The sequence below is a fragment of the Chanodichthys erythropterus genome, chromosome 18, assembly GCF_024489055.1.
Source record: "Chanodichthys erythropterus isolate Z2021 chromosome 18, ASM2448905v1, whole genome shotgun sequence".
In the NCBI taxonomy this organism is placed as follows: domain Eukaryota; kingdom Metazoa; phylum Chordata; class Actinopteri; order Cypriniformes; family Xenocyprididae; genus Chanodichthys; species Chanodichthys erythropterus.
In genome coordinates, this window is record NC_090238.1 from 25,970,717 (window position 1) to 25,991,038 (window position 20,322).

Here is a 20,322-nt window from a genome sequence, read left to right on the forward strand (position 1 = left end):
GATTCCTGATATGTAATGATTCATGTATCAGATGTTTTTTGTCTCAAAATCATTTATTGTCAGTAAATCAGTGACTACTGGTCAACTTCACATTGTTTCTCTTAGCATGACGAAAATAATCTGTTATTTAAACTGTGATTAAATTATACAGTGGGTACGGAAAGTATTCAGACCCCCTTAAATTTTTCACTCTTTGTTATATTGCAGCCATTTGCTAAAATCATAAAGTTCTTTTTTTTTCCTCATTAATGTACACACAGCACCCCATATTGACAGAAAAACAGAATTGCTGACATTTTTGCAGATTTATTAAAAAACAAAAACTGAAATATCACATGGTCCTAAGTATTTAGACCCTTTGCTGTGACGCTCATATATTTAACTCAGGTGTCCATTTCTTCTGATCATCCTTGTGATGGTTCTACACCTTCATTTGAGTCCAGCTGTGTTTGATTATACTGATTTGGACTTGATTAGGAAAGCCACACACCTGTCTATATAAGACCTTACAGCTCACAGTGCATGTCAGAGCAAATGAGAATCATGAGGTCAAAAGAACTGCCTGAAGAGCTCAAAGACAGAATTGTGGCAAGGCACAGATCTGGCCAAGGTTACAAAAAAAAATTCTGCTGCACTTAAGGTTCCTAAGAGCACAGTGGCCTCCATAATCCTTAAATGGAAGACGTTTGGGATGACCAGAACCCTTCCTAGAGCTGGCCATCCGGCCAAAGTGAGCTATTGAGGGAGAAGAGCCTTGGTGAGAGAGGTAAAGAAGAACCCAAAGATCACTGTGGCTGAGCTCCAGAGATGCAGTCAGGAGATGGGAGAAAGTTGTAGAAAGTCAACCATCACTTCAGCCCTCCACCAATCGGGGCTTTATGGCAGAGTGGCCCGACGGAAGCCTCTGTAAGGTGAGCTGTAAGGTCTTATACAGACAGGTGTGTGGCTTTCCTAATCAAGTCCAATCAGTATAATCAAACACAGCTGGGCTCAAATGAAGGTGTAGAACCATCTCAAGGATGATCAGAAGAAATGGACAGCACCTGAGTTAAATATATGAGTGTCACAGCAAAGGGTCTGAATACTTAGGACCATGTGATATTTCAGCTTTTCTTTTTTAATAAATCTGCAAAAATGTCAACAATTCTGTGTTTTTCTGTCAATATGGGGTGCTGTGTGTACATTAATGAGGAAAAAATGAACTTAAATGATTTTAGCAAATGGCTGCAATATAAAAAAGAGTGAAACATTTAAGGGGGTCTGAATACTTTCCGTACCCACTGTATATAGCAAGCGATCAAAGAACGCTTCCTTGACATTCGCACAAGGTTATCAGTGACTGAGTTCTGGACTTTCGCCAAAACTTCCATTAGAATCAACCAATCTCTTATTTATATTATTGTGTTTGCATTGTTAGTTACGATGAAAGTATTCGTTAGTGTGCAGAAATCAAGTTACAATGACAAGATCACTGCATTTATCCACTCAACATGTCTGGGATTGTCTACATGCTCATCACTGCAACCTTTCATGCCACAATCTCAAAATAATGCTATAATTAGTAAACCTTGAGAACTGTAAAAGTAAAAATATGCTAAAAGTTCCACATGTAATAGCTATTTTCATATGCAAAGATGTTATATATATATATATATATATATATATATATATATATATATATATATATATATATATATATATATATATATATATATATATATATATATATATATATATATATATATATAGATAAAAATCATACTAACATCATAAGTGCACCTCAGGAAACATTATAAAATAATAAAATAATACAGTTCAAGACCCCTTTAAGCACTTCCTTATGTCATTGTCCAGTCATTAACATATTTTGTTATTGTGTCTGTATCATTAAATGACAGACACCATAAGTGGATATAATAATTTGTAAGCAGCTATTTAGTAGATGCTTTTATTCAAAGTGACCTACTGTACACTTATTTTAGGGACATCTATTGCTTAAGGACACAAAGGTTGTGGGTAATAGCTAGCTCCTTAAGAGGCTGAGATTTAGTCACTATAACACCCTGTTTTGTTAGTGAATATTGTGCCAAAGTAGGCATGTAAAATATGCTTGGAATTTGTGCTACTGTCTCACTGCGAGCTGCATAAAGCAGCTAGTGAGAGACGCATTAATGCTTAGAAAACGTTCTGGCCCATTATAAACAATGCTGGAAGGTCATCCAGCCATGATAAATTATTTAGATTACTGTGCCTAACATTTATTTATTTTATTTTTTTATTTTTTCAGAGAAATGGTTTTGAATAATGGGTGCTCATAATAGCTTAACAAGCAAAGGATAAAAAAAAAAAAATCCTCAGTTTTTTTCCTGCATTTTTTCATAATCATGAAAAAAGTGCAACCTTAAAAATAAATGTTCTTTTGACAAGCTTAAAGTTAATACAAGCTTTTATATTAAAAAAACAAAACAAAACAATTTTAATAAGAGTACTCAATTAAAAATGTCAATTATAATTAATAATAATACATAAATAAATAAAAAATTTAATATAGCATTTGTTGCAATGCTACAAACAGAAGGACAGCACTTTTCCATTTTTCATTATTTTATAAAATGTGAGGTTGCATTATAAAATCAACAGTGAACCCAGAGGGTAATACAGCAAACACTTTTGCTTATAAGTGTCTTTCCAAATGATTATGTGATTTGTAACTTAAGGATTTAAGTGAAGAGCTGAATCAAGGTTGAGTATGTGTCTGAAAAGCTAAAGAAAGATGCAGACACAGCCAACAAAGGCTAATACCAAGCCATTGTTGACTTGGAGGAACGCGTGTCAAGTGTGTGGTTTTCTGCCGACGGGTGGATGAGCTTGTTAACTCACAGTAGACATCCACTCGGATGGATTTGATGGCGGGAGTGCCGAGTCCGTTCTCAGCCTTACAGTAATAACGGCCGCCCTGGTGCCTCTGGATGCGGGTTATGCGCAGAGTTTCATTGAATACGCTGGAGTCCTGGAAGCGGTCAGTAGCACTGCCTGCTGTCTTGGTCCATCGTATCTGACATGAAACAAAGAGAGAGAGAAACAAAAATAACAGCAGCTTAAAAAGAGAATCATAAGCTAGTGGTTTAAAGCAGAGTGTTTTTCTTAGTTCAAACATATTGGCAAATAAAAAAAAAAAAACACTGAATTCAATAACATTGTTTCAATATCCACTATGACAACAATGGTAGAATAGATTTTGCTATTTTAGCTCAAATTATGCTAAAAACTGTATTTTCATGCAGGTCCTTATGTATATTTGCATTCTAGGAAAAAAAAGGCAATGTCTAAATTGCCTGAAGATTGGCTCTTTAAATTTCCATTCTTATAGTCAGACGCCATGAGTGTGGTAATTTTCCCACTAATTTGGTTTGTCTCCTCCTCCTTGTCTGTTTCTGGTGAAGTACACTGGCTCATATATCCTCAAACATGGTAAATAATGATATAAAAAAGAGAAAATTATAATATTGTTGTAGAGTTAAAAAGTCAACATTGAACAGTGTTTTTTTTTTTTTTGTATAATTAATATATAACTGTTACAATTAAAACATTAGTTAATGTATTAACTAACATGAACTAACAATGAGCAATACATTTGTTACAGTATTTATTAATATTTATGTTAATAAAAATCTAGCTGTTCATTTTTTGTTCATGTTAGTTCACAGCGCATTAACTAATGTTAACAAATACAACAATTGATTTTAATAATGTATTAGTAAATGTTGAAATTAACATCAACAAAGATTAATAAATGCTGTAGAAGTATTGTTCATTCTTAGTCCAGTATTATGAAAATACTTCCATTATCTGATTATACTGCAACATGATATTCATTTTAAAAAACAAAAAATAATAAATTAGAGGTACTTTTCCTGGCCAATTTTCTCCCCGAAATAACTTGGGGCAGGGATACAGAGGAACCATCTCCAGTTCATGTCAAGTTCCATCATATAACTGTGTGATAAATGTAATATTAAAAAATAGCAACTAAATGTGCTGCTGAAGTTGTTTAAATGACTTTAGAACATTTCTAACTGTGATGCTACTGTTTATGTTCAAGATTTGACTTGGAAATGAGCAAATACTCTACCACAGATCTGATCTCCAGATCAATACATGGCATAAGCTCTATTTGGATGGTAATTATTTCTCAGCAGGATGTCTGTAAAACAAAATCTGTATGTCATGAATTTGGACGGCAATTAATCCACAGAGGATGAATGAGTTCTGTCATCTGACAGCTTGGAAGTTTATTTGACGTGGTCTGTCTTGGTCACTCCAATAATAACTTGCATATACTATAGGTATTTTTTTATATAAGTGGCCCATTTTAACAGTTTATATGATTTTTCTAGTGGCTGTGGTGGGGTGGTGACATATTTTTCTTTTTTATTTCTCTAATACAAGTCGCCATTTCATTTCATATCACACAGTGTCAAATAGTATGACTGCAGAACATAGAAAAATTATTTTAATCAATTCATTCTTAGTAACTTTGACAGTAAACTTGTCAATTCAAAATTTAATTTAACACACAAAGCTGGTGTATGTCTGCAAACAGCAGGAAATTCACCCCAGTACACAAAGATTTTTGATTCTGACAGCAGTTAAAGGGTTAGTTCACCCGAAAATGAAATTTCTATCATTAATTATTCACCCTCATGTTGATCCAAACCCATAAGACCTTTGTTAATCTTCGGAACAAAAATGAACAAATAAAGATATTTTTGACAAAATCCGAGAGGTTTTTTATATCCCAGAAAGCAACGTAATTACCACATTCAATGTCCAGAGAAGTAGTAAAGACATTGTTAAAAAAGTGACTACAGTGGTTTAACCTAAATGTTATGAAGTGATGAGAATACTTTTTGTGTAACAAAACAAAAATAATGACTTTATTTAACAATTTCTTCTCTACCCTGTCAGTTTCCTATGCTGTTGACGTAGTGCAGTACTTCCATGTTCACTTCCGAACGCCGGCTCAGTATTGGCCGAGGTTGTTCACGTGAGCACCATGATACATGCATGTGATGCTGATGCAGGAGCTGGCCAATACTGAGTCTGCGTTCTGACGTAGAACACAGAAGCTCAGCAATGTAAACTGCGTAGGAAAATGACAGGGTAGAGAGGAAATTGTTGAATAAAGTCGTTATTTTTGTTTTGTTTTTGGGCACAAAAAGTATTCTTGTCACTTTATAACATTAAGTTTAAACCGCTGTATTTTAATGAAGTCTTTACTACTTTTCTGGACCTTGAATGTGATAATGTTGTTGCTTTCTATGGGAGATTAAAAAAAAACCTCTCAGACTTCATCAAAAAAATCTTAATTTGTGTTCTGAAGATGAACAAAGGTCTTACGGGTTTGGAACAACATGAGGATGAGTAATTAATGAAAATTTTCATTTTCAGGTGAACTAACCATTTAAATCACTTTCTACCAATTGTAAAAGTTGAAATTACATCACGTTCCCTTAGTGTTGTCAAAAGGACAGGTACTTCGGTACCAAGTCGGTACTGAAATTTTGAAAATGTGACAATACCCGCATTTCTGTAGTACCGGTAGTACAGAGAATCTGGGTATATTCGTACCCACTGATAGGACTGTGGCAATATTTATGTAAATATGACACGAGTGAAGCACAAAGCTTTGTTTACAAAAGAAATAATAGGTTAGAAATTAAATGTGACATCGCAGCAATGGAAACATTTTGGTTCATGTGAGAGAAGTACGAGAGTCCATAAATTTAAGCTTTGTCGGCTTTGTATTCTGTTTTGCAAATCACAATCTGGTCTCACGATTATCAGAGAATTTAACAATATTCCACTGAACATGGAATCTCTGTTTATTTTCCCAAATCTTCACTCGCGCAGGCGATTATAAACGTTTCTTCCTTTCGTTCGCATTTAGGCCTATTGTAGGCTTTACACATTCTTTACTGTGGTAAAGTAGAAAAAACAGTGTAGCACAGAAACCTTTTTGCTTGCACATCAATTTCTATTTAACACAGTTTGCGCTTGTAATTAGACTTTATAAGGCACGTCAAGTTTATTTGTATAGCACGTTTCACACACGCAGATGATTTGTAGTTTAATTTTCTCTGGCAGCGCTAAATCAAACATAGCCTGAATGTCTGAAGATAAACCTCGCTCTTCAGACCTTTTACAACAAGTGTCAGTTGTTTGTAACGTCAGGAGATAACATGAAGATATTATAAATGAGATGGTCTCTTTTCTGCTCGTGTCCCTCATTCCTCTCAAAGTGCAGAGCGGCAGGCTATATGATGCATCTTTGTGTGGAAAAAAAAAAACGAATGTTTTTTTTAAATATTTAACTTTCTTATTATTTAGGTTACCATTATTTACCAATATTTATTTAATAGTTTTACAGGCTGTAGTGTGTCGTTTCACTGAAGGAATAGCTAAAATAAACACGCATGTCTGTTACAAAATGGATGTTTGAACATTTGTTCATTAATTTTTTTATATTTTTAAATTTATTTCATTGAGGTATATATACACACACAAGCTCCAAATATTTATATGTATGATTATCGTCATATTTAATATGTTTTTAAAATAGGCTATATAAAATAGTAAAATAGTTCCAACAGATTTTCCTGTGGTACCGAAATTGGTACAGAGAACCGTAAAATTTGTATGGTATTGGTACCGACTACTGGAATTTTGGTACCGTAACAACACTACGTTCCCTAAAGGAATACTGTATATTTACAGCCTGAATAAGACTGCAGACTATCAAAACAGTAAATATATTAAATACATAGATGCCACTTTTTAAAACAACATGAACCCAGTCTATTATTGTCTTACTTAATTGCCTCATTAAAATGTAATATGGCAAACAAACATTTTTCATGGTAAACAAATAAATAGTGTACATCTCAAATAGCAATTAACTTACATTTTTACATCAACACCCACACACTAGTATAACCCAGAAGAAAGCATGGAGAAACGAGGGAAAGAACACTACACAAGGAGCTCAGCCGGGCATAGAAGAGAGGGAGAGAGATTCTGTAGCTCCCTCTGTGTACAATCTATCTGCCAACCAGCCAGACAAGTGGAGCAAATTGCCCATTCAGGCCTGGCTTGGCCTTACTGAGTCCTGAGTGAGACTTACTGTGTAGATGACCTACATTACAACAGAACCCCCCTTTATCATCCCTGCTGCTCAAGAACCTCAGAGGCGGGAGCTACTCAGCTTGAGTCCAACTACAAAGATCAAAGCTCCGCCTTCCTCTTGCAAGTAGCAACTTCTTCCTCACCCCAACTATTAGCCCCTCTCTTACTAATTAAAAGCATTTTTCAGCTCTGCAATTTTAAAGACTATGCACTTGTTCGCCTACACTCTTAAAAATAAAGTGATGCCAGTGATGCCAAAGTAGAACCATTTTGGTTACACCAAAGAACCTTTCAGTGAACAGCTTGTTTTCTTGTTTTTTGTTTTCTCTTGAACCTTTTTCAACTATAAAGAAACTTTTGTGCAATGGAAAGGTTCTACATGGAACCACAGATGCCAATAAAGAATCTATTTTTAAGAATGTAGTCCTCGGTTTCCCTTTCACAAAGAAAAAAACATGGTTTAAAGCCCAACAGAGTCGTAACCTTTGGACGTGGCAGAATGAAATCCATTTCATGCTTTGCTGAGGATGGAGGGTGGGCAGATTTGTTTACACACGTATTGGATGTTGGTTAGGAATAACGGCGTATTGGAACTCATGGGGCTTAGATACGCCGGCTTTCTTTGTGAGCTCGAACAGGAAATAAGGCAGCTAAAGAAAAGTGCTTAGCCCTGTACGTCTGCATGTATTGAGGTGGGCTATAGCTGACAGCGCACAAATAGGAATTTCTACTTTCAGATGGGAAAAAGTGGAACTGAATAATTGGTTGTGCATCATGTGCCAGCAATTCAGTACAACACGTAAGAAAAGATGACCCAGTCAATTCCTTAAGACTTATTGTACTTTAACTTCTTTCATTTTATGTATAAATTCAAGATTTTTGGACGGCATGAAATAAAAAAGTAGCAAATAAATCAAAAAACTGTTTTATTATTTATTTCTGTGCTCGTAGAGATCATGACTCAAGCGATATGTTGGGGGTGGAAAGTGAAAACAATTTGACGGCAGCCCACTGTCTTCACAACCGAAGTGCCTCCATAAATAGTCATAAAACAGTGGAAATGACAGTCCTTCAGACCTCATGCCATATAATACAGAGGAAAATTTTGTTTCCGAGTAAAGGAAGGAAAGGAAATTTTCAAAATTACAGTAAATGTAACTCAGGATTTCACTTTAAAGGGCTAGTTTACCTCTTAATAAAAATTCTGTCCTTATTTATGCTCCCGAATGTTATTCCAAACCTGTATGACTCTTTGTATTCTGTTGTTTTGTCCATTCAAGGAAAGCCAGTGGGGTCCAATGTATCCCACTGATTTTCAATATATGGACAAAAACAGTTTCAACACAAAAGAAGATATTTTGAAGAAAATTTTGAAGAAAATCAACTGGTTTTATCCATACACTGAAATTCAACAGGGTCCAAAAGTTTCAAGCTCCAAAAATTTAAATTTAAGTGGATATTCACTAGCAAATCAATCAAAGATTCTCAAATGAAATATCAATAACAACAAACCTCATGTATGGAGCTCTTTCATGCTGCCTTTATGGAGCTTGAAACTAATGGACCCCACTGACTTTCACATTCATCAGATATCTTTTTTGTAGTCTGCAAAATAAAGAAAATTGGCATGCGGTTGAGTAAATGATGACAGAATTTTCATTTTTGGGAGAACTATCTATCCCTATATTATATCCCTATATAAGTATTTGGTAATGTCATAACATAAGTGTATCACAAAATACAAAATAATAACCATGAAAAATGAAGGTACTCTTTTTTTGCAGTATTAAAAACATTTTTCGTTCATCCTCATAAATTTGTCAAGTCTTAGATTTCTGCCCCTGCCAGCATTAAGTGGATCAGTGCCACAAAGCGCCTGAGCCAGAACACTGATGGGAGTTCTGTGATGATGGGCCCAGTGTGTCAAATGCAGACAGAATGCGCCCATAAAGAGAGCTATAAATAGCCTCCAGCCCCCTCAGTCTATCATAAAGCAGCCCTGGGCGTATCTTTCTCTAGCCCACTCACTGTCTGTGGGATCTATGGGTTGATGGAAGAGCTAAAACAAGTTGGTGAAATCTTGGACAAGGATATCTTAGATAGAAATCCATCTAAGATGACCCTGGTGCTAATTTGACTAAGAGAAACATTCAGGAATAGAGTCATAAATAAAACTGTGGTAATTAGGACACATGGTGAGGGTGTTTGGTCACAATTCGCAGTGCTAGACTAAAAACAAGAACAGTATTTATTTGTCATATGTCTGGTTGTGTGTCATATTTGGTCAATTCACTGGTTGGTCCTGCTTCAAAGCAAAGTAAAATAAAATAAAATAATAAAATAAAATAAAATAAAATAAAATAAAATAAAATAAAATAAAATAAAATAAAATAAAATAAATAAATAAAAATTATTTGTGTTGTGAAATATCCATGTAACGGAATATTAATTTCAACAAGATGACAAGACATGAGATCTTGTAATTTGTCATGGGAAACAAGTAAAATCTGCCAGAATTTGCTACTGGGAATAATTCTGAATGGACGTCAACAGAGAAAGACGTTTATGGGACCAGATGGTGTAGTTACGGCATCAAACAGCAGGGGCTAAAGAGCTCCTGCTAAACAGCCAAACTAAAACTATTGAACTATTGGAAGCATATGTATTTACATGCTTTGACTGGGACAATTAAAAAAAAGTAAAAAGTAAAAATGTGTGACTGTTTCTATTCTAACAATTACACATGATGGTCTTCGGCACTTCATCCTTTCATAACAAAACTGTATGATGTTTTGTTTTGTACCGTCTCACAGAACTGAGATGTATGTTCCTGTAGTACACTTTCCGACAGCATACTGCATTATGAGATACCCTCTGCTTAGGATATGCCTGGAAATGTCATATTTCATGTTTACTGTCATTAAAATCCCAAAAGCAGAGATGGCAAGACTGATAAAAAAGTATAAAATCAACTGGTTTTATCCATACACTGAAATTCAACAGGGTCCAAAAGTTTCAAGCTCCAAAAATTTAAATTTAAGTGGAGTATAAAAAAGTAGATAATTCATTAAAAATCTTTCCTTATTTTCACTCAAGGTAAGGGAGTCAGCAAAAGCCGGAGATGAAATGAGAAGCGGCACAAGTTCATTTATTCAAAATGAGGCTGCCAGCAAAAATCTTCCTATCTTTCTACAATGAAGACTGGGAGGCAAAAGCAGCACAGAACATTCAAAATGCATTAGGGTTTTCACAGCCAAAAAAACTGCCCTCTGCATGCACCGACACAGCTCAACACGTGCTTGCTTAAACAATTAAAACAACAAACTGCCTGAATATCTGTCATCAAACACAGAATTTATGAGCATAAAATGATCCATAAATTGTACTTTGCTTGAATTTGATAGTGTTTCTGTTTTATGTTGGACACAAAACCCTATATATAGTTTAGACTGCAACAGTCGACTTCCGGAAGTAAAAATACCATTCACTTTCTCCATAGCACCAATGATTTTTAACAACAATTATAAACCTTTAAAGACAAACCTACTGTGAGGTTGTTAATCTATGATATGTTGAAGTCATCAACATGCATAATTTCTGCTTATTTTATTTATTAATTTCTTAGAAATAATCATGTGCGTACTAAACCATAACCACGCACTCCAGTCTTTAAATTAATAGTTTTAAATTCCTCCATCGTTTTCAATTCGATTCAATACAGCTGTTAAGTACACAGTCTTGTACCTCTTTTTGTCCTATTTTAAAATATTTTTTGCTTCAAATCAAAGTTTACAATGTTGTGATTCACCTCATGTGGTTTATGGCTTATGACTCTTTAACAAACACTTCTATGCCATAACTAAACTCAATAACAAGGGCCATTATTTTTTATTTACAAGCAGCATATATAGCATATTCACTCTCATTACAGGATGTAATGAGTAGATGTTCTACCAGTGCCCAATTTAGTTTAAGAGGCATTTTACGGCTCTGGAACAAAAAAACAACAACAAGAAAAAAAAAAAATCTGTCCGGAACTGACAACCTGCGAGCAAATATGGCAGATTTCAAATCGCATACTTCCAGGGAGTCCTACCACATTGATCATCTAACATTAAGATGAATAGGAATGATAACGGATAGATTTCTTCACGTAATATAGACTTTCTTGCTCCCCTCCAGGTCTGGGGCACATGGGGTAGTGGCTTCCTCCAGTGGCTCGCCATCCCAGGGCCTCATTGTGCATGCAAACAGCCCGAGGAGAGATGCACTTAGCACTTAACAGCAGTGGTGACGAGGCACCATTACCTTCAGGTGTACCTCATCACACACTGCCTGCCCTGTTCATCTCTTATGCCTGTTCCTGTCAGGAACCTGGCTGCAGGGCAGCGAACAAAATGGATGGCACAACTCTGATACGAGGAAAATAACGTCACAAGACCACTAAAAAAAATGCTAACTCTTCAAAGAAACTGTGTGTAGAATGCAGGCTTACCTCAAAACTATGACACTACAGCGCCAGGAGGATTTTTTAGCAAACATTTAGGATTTTAGGACTCTTGCTAGCTTTCCGAGGTCTGACAGTGCTCCTCAGGGAATCACTGAGCTCTTTTGCAGACGTGCAGATTCAGTGATTTCCCTTGTGGCCGTCTCTTCCCCTGCACTAACTCAGTGGGACTGCTCTTCCTCTTCACTGAAAATGCAGCACTGAGACCAAGATGAGAGGCGTAGAGTGCTGCCTATCTAAAACTGTACACAGGCTATGGGACTGATAAGCCCTCTGCAAGATACGGCGAGGAGTGGGGCATTGAGAGAATTAAGACCACTTGAGTGAGGGTGAAATGGAGAGTGCTGCAGCAAGTCCAGAAGCATAACAGATGAATGATACATACAGGAGTGCATGAAGCAGAAACACAGAATGTTGTTATCTTCCTGTGATAATCAAAATGTCATATTATTCAGGATTATATTGCATCCTCTTGAGCTGAGAACCATAACATTGATTTAGGATGCACAGTAGCACCAAATATAGTATAATTCCTGCCTATTTTGTCACTAGCTCATATCTGAGGAACATATAGGGTAGAGGAGAGTAGAGGATGAGAGGAAAGCAACTGTAACACAGGACGGCACGAAATATGACTTTAAAAAGTCTGCCCCTCATGACGAAGGTTAAATTGAATCATAGGGGAACAATTTACACCTCAAAAAAAAAAAAATGAATATAAATGAGAAAAAGGCAATTTTCTAACACAATCCCATTTCAAAATCTTATTTGCCTGCAAATTATTCACATTTTCATAAATGCTCAATATTACAATTTTTTTTAATAGCATTTGTAATATTATTTCCTGCATATGGATAAAAAGCTTCACACTTTGCCCCACCATTTTGAAAATCCTTCATATATAATTAAACAAAATTTAATCAATATAAACTAATTTGCACAATTTTAAATACGTAATCCATTAACTTGTGTTATATATATATATATAAACACAAGTTAAGAGAGAGAGAGAGAAAATTAATTTTACCTGTCATGTAGAAAATGTACTTCGACACGAAAAAAAAAAAGAAAAAAAAAGCTTAATTTCTCACTTGCATTGCATCACAGGACATTGTATATGATAGACTGTCTAAGCAATTTATCACAAAAACAGTGCACAGATTTCTATATTAAGGAGGCGGCACATCTTACCCCACTCTCTTCATTCTGTGCCAGTCATCAAGGCTCTATAATAAATATACCAGTTCACGGAGTATAAAAATTCTACTATATTGTATTTTTCAACAACACAGGATATCAACTCAAATTTATTTTCCATTTCTAACCATTTTCATCTATGTAGCACACTTCATGAAGTTATTTTTTTCTTATTTAGATTTATGAGGTACCCTTTTCATTCCACTTTCCTTGACTCTATTTTAAGTCAGAATGAGAATACTTGCAATTTGATTCAAACCGTGAAGATTCATGATTGGCGCATCCGAAATTGCATACTGAGTAGGTACTACATTTGAATATGAACTTACTTCATAACCGTTAAAAAAGTGTGTTCTATATAGTATGAATATGGGTAGTATGAATAAAATTCAGATGTACTAGATGTGCCATAGTAGTAGGTAATTCGCTATGTATTCAGACATACCACTGACGTACTGTTCGCATACTATATAGTATGAAGAAGTATTTGCTTTCAGATGCAGCAAATGTCATTTTCAAATTCTAATCTTCTGCAAACATTCCATCTCACCCACTAGAAGTCCTGAAAATGTACCCATCAATGATTATCGAAGGGAACAGAGGTCAGTAAACACTGAGAGCCTCACCTGTGGCCGTGGATGCCCTGAGACCAGACAGGTCAGCTCCAAAGTCTCCCCCTCTCGGATGGTGTACACCCTCTCTGTGTAGCGCTCCTCCTCAATGTTGCATGCGTGACCGGAGTGGATGATCCGAACGTTTGGGGGAGCTGCATTAGGGAAGAAATGAAAAAAGTGATATAGTTCAGTTCGACGGATCATTTGAGGTCGCATCATCAACCAGCCACACTGCAGAAAGCTGTCATGGAAGGAAATAAAATCCCTGCCACATGAGACAGATGCTTTCAGCCAAATCAAATTCAAGGTGAGGCACTGCAATCATTCACCTTACTCCAGTGGATGTAATTTGCACTACACCACTTGCTCTGTATGTAGAAGAATCTTGGATGTGCATTTCCAAGCAATTTTGCAGACAAAAATACCCTCATCTAAGCATTACCTTATAGTACATCTCAAAGAAGCGTAGGCGACTGATGAGGCAAAGTGCCTGTATTATTGATTTCCCCTCTAAGCAGGAGAACTGAGCTCCAGTGCACTGCAGTGTGGTTGCTTGATGATGTTTTCTCCACTGATCTCCACTTACCAAGCACTTCAAAGATGCAATTTTTCTACACAAACTCACATATTCATATTGATGCTCTTGTGGAATTTCCATTGTTAACTGCATTATTGTAAAAGAGTCATTACAGTGATACAGAAGAAGTATATAGTATCTCTAAGCTCAAATTAATACTTCACTTCAATTCCTTTAAAAATGCATTTTTAAATGAAAGGGGAAACAAAAACAATTTTAAATCACAACAAGGAGAGAAATGGGTGGAAAACATGAAAAAAAAAAAAAACCTTTTGAAACTCTTATTTTACTTAGCTGATTATTTATATATAATATATAGCATCTCACAGAAGTGAGTACACCCCTCACATTTTTGTAAATAATTTATTATATCTGTCCATGTGACAACACTGAAGAAATGACACTTTGCTACAATGTAAAGTAGTGAGTGTACAGCTTGTTTAACAGTGTAAATTTGCTCTCCCTTCAAAATAAACACACAGCCATTGATGTCTAAACCACTGGCCACAAAAGTGAGTACACCCCTAAGTGGAAATGTCCAAATTGGGCCCATTTAGCCTTTTTCTCACCCCGGTGTCATGTGACTTGTTAGTCTTACAAGGTCTCAGGTGTGAATGGGGAGCAGGCGTGTTAAATTTGGTGTTACAGGGCTCTACGGTAACATTTTTTCTAATGAAAAAATTTTAGGAGCAGTCAAAAATTTAGGAGCACGTTCTGTTCAATAACAGACCATAACTTTCCCATTACAGGGTGCCCCTTTAAATTAATTTCCTGGGGCATTTGTACCATTATAAGAGCAATTTTTCTAATTATTAAATGTATGCATCATATTTAATCAATTTCTTAAATTAATATAGAAAATTTGTTTTTAAAATGTTAAAAAATAAACTCAGTTAGAACAATAAGACCCAATCAGACTGTTACCAATCAACAGAAATCCTCAAAAAAATCCATCTTTGCACTGCAGAAGTGGCACAGAAGCTCCATCTGAAGTTTTATTATTTAGACATTGACTGCTTAATGCAGCTCACTGGTAAATAATGTTGTACGATTGTTTTTAAATATAATTTTTTGAATTTAGAAATGTGTAAAAAAAAAAAAAAAAATCTTTAAAAGTGTTTTTACTTAAAATATTAAAATCTATGTGAAGTGTAAATATGAAAATAAAACCGCCAGTAGGTGGCAGTAAATCTTAATGTGCGAGTCATTCATTCAGTTGTTCAAAACGCAGATTCATTCAGGAATCACTGTTGCTTGGAGACGCGCAACAGTTCAGGTGTGAGTTTCCCGAAAACATCGTTAGCCAACTATGGTCGTAAGTCCCATTGAACTCTATTGGTAACGACGGAACTTGCGACCATAGTTCGCTTTGGGAAACGCACCCCTGGGACCGGTTGCATAAACCACTTAGACTAGTCTTAAACGTTAAGACGCTAATATTTTTCTTGAAGAGTGGTTCTAATTTTTTAGCTTTGTTTGAAACCGTTTTCACGAAATAGAGCAAAAACAGACCGTAGGCCTATAAATCACCTAATATCAGCTTGTTTATTGGTCTTCAAATCAGATCAGTATCACATTTTCAATCATGCCAATACTCGGAGAAACAGGAGTGTACTCGTGTGATGTTACTTTACTTACATATTGCTGAGATCGACAGAGTTACCGGTGTTCAGCTTCAACACCGGTTATATCACTTCAACACTTCACTTGTCCACCATGACCGCAGCACCGCCACCCATCGTCGTTTTGATTTTATTATTATTTTTTTTTTATTATAGTAATAATAATCATTTAGTTTAGTAAGAAAATAGACAGTTAAAACTGAGCGCATCTGCTCAATTCAGTGAAAAGCAGGAGTCAGATTTCAATTCACTTCACCAATTTCGCCTCATTTTTCGGAATGACAAGACAAGGGAGGAAAATTTGGTTGACAAGCAAAATGTAAAAGTGCACATTTAAGTGGGTTTGTCATTGTATTGTTTTGTTGTTGTGTTTTTCATTACGAAACCCACCCACCATTCAAGCAATTGCCGCCTTTGAATTGCTGCTACTTTAAAAGTGAAAGTAATATTTGCGCACGGGCATTCATAACGGGCATGTTTTTTTAAATACATTTTTGTATATTTGCCCCAAGCCCCCGTTCATTTTCAACCTTGATTATGATAACTGACACCAAATGTAGTATTTACATTTAATTTGACTGCAAAGAAAAAGCAGCATGCGACGGTCTGGTAAGTGCGCGTGGCTGCGTCACACTGGTTGCCCCTTGTAAACAATTTTTGAAGTGTCTGCAGCGCACGTCTTTTGCACTTGCTCTGCTCTCCTCTGCTTACTGAAGCAAAGTCTTTGAATTAATGCATCAAAAGCAACCGATAGCAGTACGAAACATAACTGTTGTTCAGTTTAGATGCATTTTGGGAGTTTTTAATTCCGATTGTAGATCTATTCATGATAATTGATCGGATCATTCGCACCAGTGCGCCTAAATATTTTTTCACAGTCGCACGCAGTTATTTTTAGGAGCAAATGCGAGTGAAATGCTCGCACTGTAGAGCCCTGTGTTATCGTTCTCACTCTCTCATACTGGTCACTGGAAGTCCAACATGGCACCTCATGGCAAAGAACACTCTGAAGATCTGAAAAAAATAATTGTTGCTCTACATAAAGATGGCGTAGGCTATAAGAAGATTGCCAAGACCCTGAAACTGAGCTGCAGCACGGTGACCAAGACCATACAGTGGTTTAACAGGACAGGTTCCACTCAGAACAGGCCTCGCCATGGTCGACCAAAGAAGTTGAGTGCACATGCTCAGTGTCATATCCAGAGGTTGTGTTTGGGAAATAGACATATGAGTGCTGCCAGCATTGCTGCAGAGGTTGAAGGGGTGGGGAGTCAGCCTGTGCTCAGACCATACGCCGCACACTGCATCAAATTGGGCTGCATGGCTGTCATCCCAGAAGGAAGCCTCTTCTAAAGATGATGCACAAGAAGGCCCGCAAACAGTTTGCTGAAGACAAGCAATCTAAGGACATGGATTACTGGAACCATGTCCTGTGGTCTGATGAGACCAAGATAAATTATTTGGTTCAGATGGTGTCAAGCGTGTGTGGTAGCAACCAGGTGAGGAATACAAAGACAAGTGTGTCTTGCCTACAGTCAAGCATGGTGGTGGGAGTGTCATGGTCTAGGGCTGCATGAGTGCTGCCGGCACTGTATTGTACATGCCAACATGATCCCCTCCCTTCGGAGACTGGGCCGCAGGGCAGTATTCCAACATAACGACCCCAAACACACCTCCAAGATGACAACTGCCTTGCTACAGTAGCTGAGGCTAAAGGTGATGGACTGGCCAAGCATGTCTGCAGACCTAAACCCTATTGAGCATCTGTAGAGCATCCTCAAACGGAAGGTGGAGGAGCGCAAGGTCTGTAACATCCACCAGCTCCGTGATGTCGTCATGGAGGAGTGGGAGAGGACTCCAGTGGCAACCTGTGAAGCTCTGGTGAACTCCATGCCCAAGAAGGTCAAGGCAGTGCTGGAAAATAATGGCGGCCACACAAAATATTGACACTTTGGGCCCAATTTGAACATTTTCACTCAGGGGTGTACTCACTTTTGTGGCCAGCGGTTTAGACATTAATGGCTGTGTGTTGAGTTATTTTGAGGGGACAGCCTTCAGTCATAAAAGATGCCATTAAACAAATATTTAAAATATACTGTCTTTAAGTTGTTTCTACATTAATTTGGAGAGTGAAATTATTACAATATAAAAATATTAAAAATTCCAATATTTTTAATCGCAATTAAAGAAAAAAAATGTGTGATTAATTATTTTTTAATCAATTGACAGCATTAATATATGTTCTTCATATAGATTTGTAGACATGCTAATTTTAATAAAAGAAAATAAGATTAGTTTCAGTCATAAACAACTCAGTGATTTTTAATTAATCCATTGATTGAATGATTTAATGAAATTATAAATTAAATGTTAAATGTTTTGAATGTATATTAATGTTTTAAAGACATCTTGCCGTAATGTAGTTAGCTACTTTTTGTTACTAGCTTGTATGGAACAATATAGTTTCAAAGTAGTTCCTCAACACCGTTGAGCACTTTTACCACCCTATGAATTATGTTTTGTTATATTTCTGTTGTTTTAGAAGTGCCTGTGTGTGTCTGTCTAGGAACATCAAATGATTGGTTCCTGGAGGCTGATTGATGCTGTGTCCTGATTGGTGCACTGTACTTTAAAAAGCACATCATAATTTCCTCTGCAATCATGTTGTGTTCTGAGCAGATAGAGTTTGATTGTAAAGTGCAGAGTTTGTGTGTGTTTCAGAGATTTTAAAATAATACAGTTTGGATTGTTATTTTGGCCCGGTCAGCTCCTTAATCTAGAGTCCCAATTTAAGACAATAAATTGATTATTGTCGATCCAAATTCACTGCATTCCAGAGTCTTTCATGTTGAACCTTTTCCCTACATGGGACATAACAAGCACAGAAGTTATCAGGACTGACACCACCTGGAATGAACATCGCAGAGATCTAATAATGCACACCAGGCTACAGATTTTGGGAAATGACAGGAAACAGTGCCGAAATGCATTATGTTGCAAGGTCTCCTTCTGGATGCCGAAACAAGAGGAAAAAAACACATACACAAAAGTATTCTCTTCCTGTGTGCCAGCTGCCAGCTCTGCACCCTGGCCTAGTTTCACACCATCTATTTTTAGAAAGTCAGTGTCTTTCTCACAACCCACCATATGACTGTGCTAATGTCCTTCCATATGACGTCAAGAATTCATGAAGCAGACATCACTGAACAGGCCTCAAAGGGACATGCAGAATGTGGTTTTGGGATTATTATTGATTAAAGGGGCTGCATTGAGTGCTTTCTGACGTATACACTACAACATCTGGATGCTCCCCGTAGACTGGAGACCGCACATATAGAGGAGGATTATATTATCTATATGAGTCAGGGAATTATATGATACAATCATTACAGATATTCATCTCAGACATCTCCTCATGCCAGTGCATATCATCGTTAGCTAATCTTTCCAGTGTTAAAATGCATTCATATTTTCACACCAGACCAATGTCCTAACATGTGCTTAGTATACCAAACTTGAGTCATCTTGGAAATTATTTTTAATGTAATACATTGCATTGTGCCAATTTCAAGCAAAAAAATAAGTATGTCAACATATTCTAGACTTGTGATGGTGTGGAATATTTCCAACCAAAATGGCTGCTGCTCTTCTTGTTTTCAAGGTTACTGAATGTCCTCAGATCATTAGCATTCAAGAGTCAACAATACGACAACATTTATATAGACAGAGGAAACATTAAATAAATATATTTTGTGACAGGTTGAATATGTTATTCTTTATGAATCCTGTCAAGCATGAAAAAACGTTTCGGGTTACGAGTGTAACCCCTGTTCCCTGAGTAAGGGAACGAGACGCTACGTCAATGACGTGATGGGAACCCTCTGCATTTTGTGTTCGTGAAGCACCTCTGTATCCAACCAATGAGAAGATGTGACGTCAGAGGCGGGTGACGTCACGGACCAGGAAACTATAAAGCATACCCAGAAACAGAGAACGCCAGCTTCTGGAATATGTCTGAAGCAAAGCGCTCCAGGTATGAAGGAGGTACGGCAACGCGACGTAGCGTCTCGTTCCCTTACTCAGGGAACAGGGGTTACACTCGTAACCCGAGACGTTCCCTTTCGTGGGAACTATCGACGCTACGTCAATGACGTGATGGGAACGCTGTCCCAACTACGCCGTATCTTCAAGTGCCTGGCTGCTATCTTGCAAGACCAAGGAACCTGGAGTAGAACTTATATTAAGATTATAAAATCTGATGAAAGTGTGCTGGGATGACCATCCAGCTGCACCACATATGTCGTCCAGAGACACTCCTGACAGAAGAGCTTTAGAAGCGGCCATACCTCTTGTAGAATGAGCTCTAACGGCTAAGGGACATGGCTGTCCCACTGCTTTATATGCAAGTGAGATGGCCTCGACCACCCACTTGCTCATCCTCTGCTTGGATGCTGGGCCCCCTCTTCTAGGGGACCCGTAACATACAAATAATTGATCTGTTTTTCTCCACAGGGCAGCTCTGTGGGTGTAGGCATCCAGCGCCCTCACAGGGCAAAGCAGATTACGTTTTTCCTGATCCTGATTTTCAAATGGTGGAGGACAGAAAGCCTCCAGTACAAT

The 20,322-nt window shown here is 37.0% G+C and overlaps 1 protein-coding gene across 1 annotated transcript in view; it reads right to left on the reverse strand.

Annotated features, from left to right (window-relative positions):
* Window positions 1-20,322, reverse strand: part of mdga2a (MAM domain containing glycosylphosphatidylinositol anchor 2a) — a 177,451-nt gene that overhangs the window by 98,819 nt on the left and 58,310 nt on the right. The window contains exons 2-3 of the mRNA XM_067367531.1: window positions 13,516-13,655; window positions 2,881-3,055 (exon numbers count right to left, since the gene is read on the reverse strand). Coding sequence (XP_067223632.1) covers window positions 2,881-3,055; window positions 13,516-13,655 — 315 coding nt within the window. The remainder of the gene's footprint in view (window positions 1-2,880; window positions 3,056-13,515; window positions 13,656-20,322) is intronic.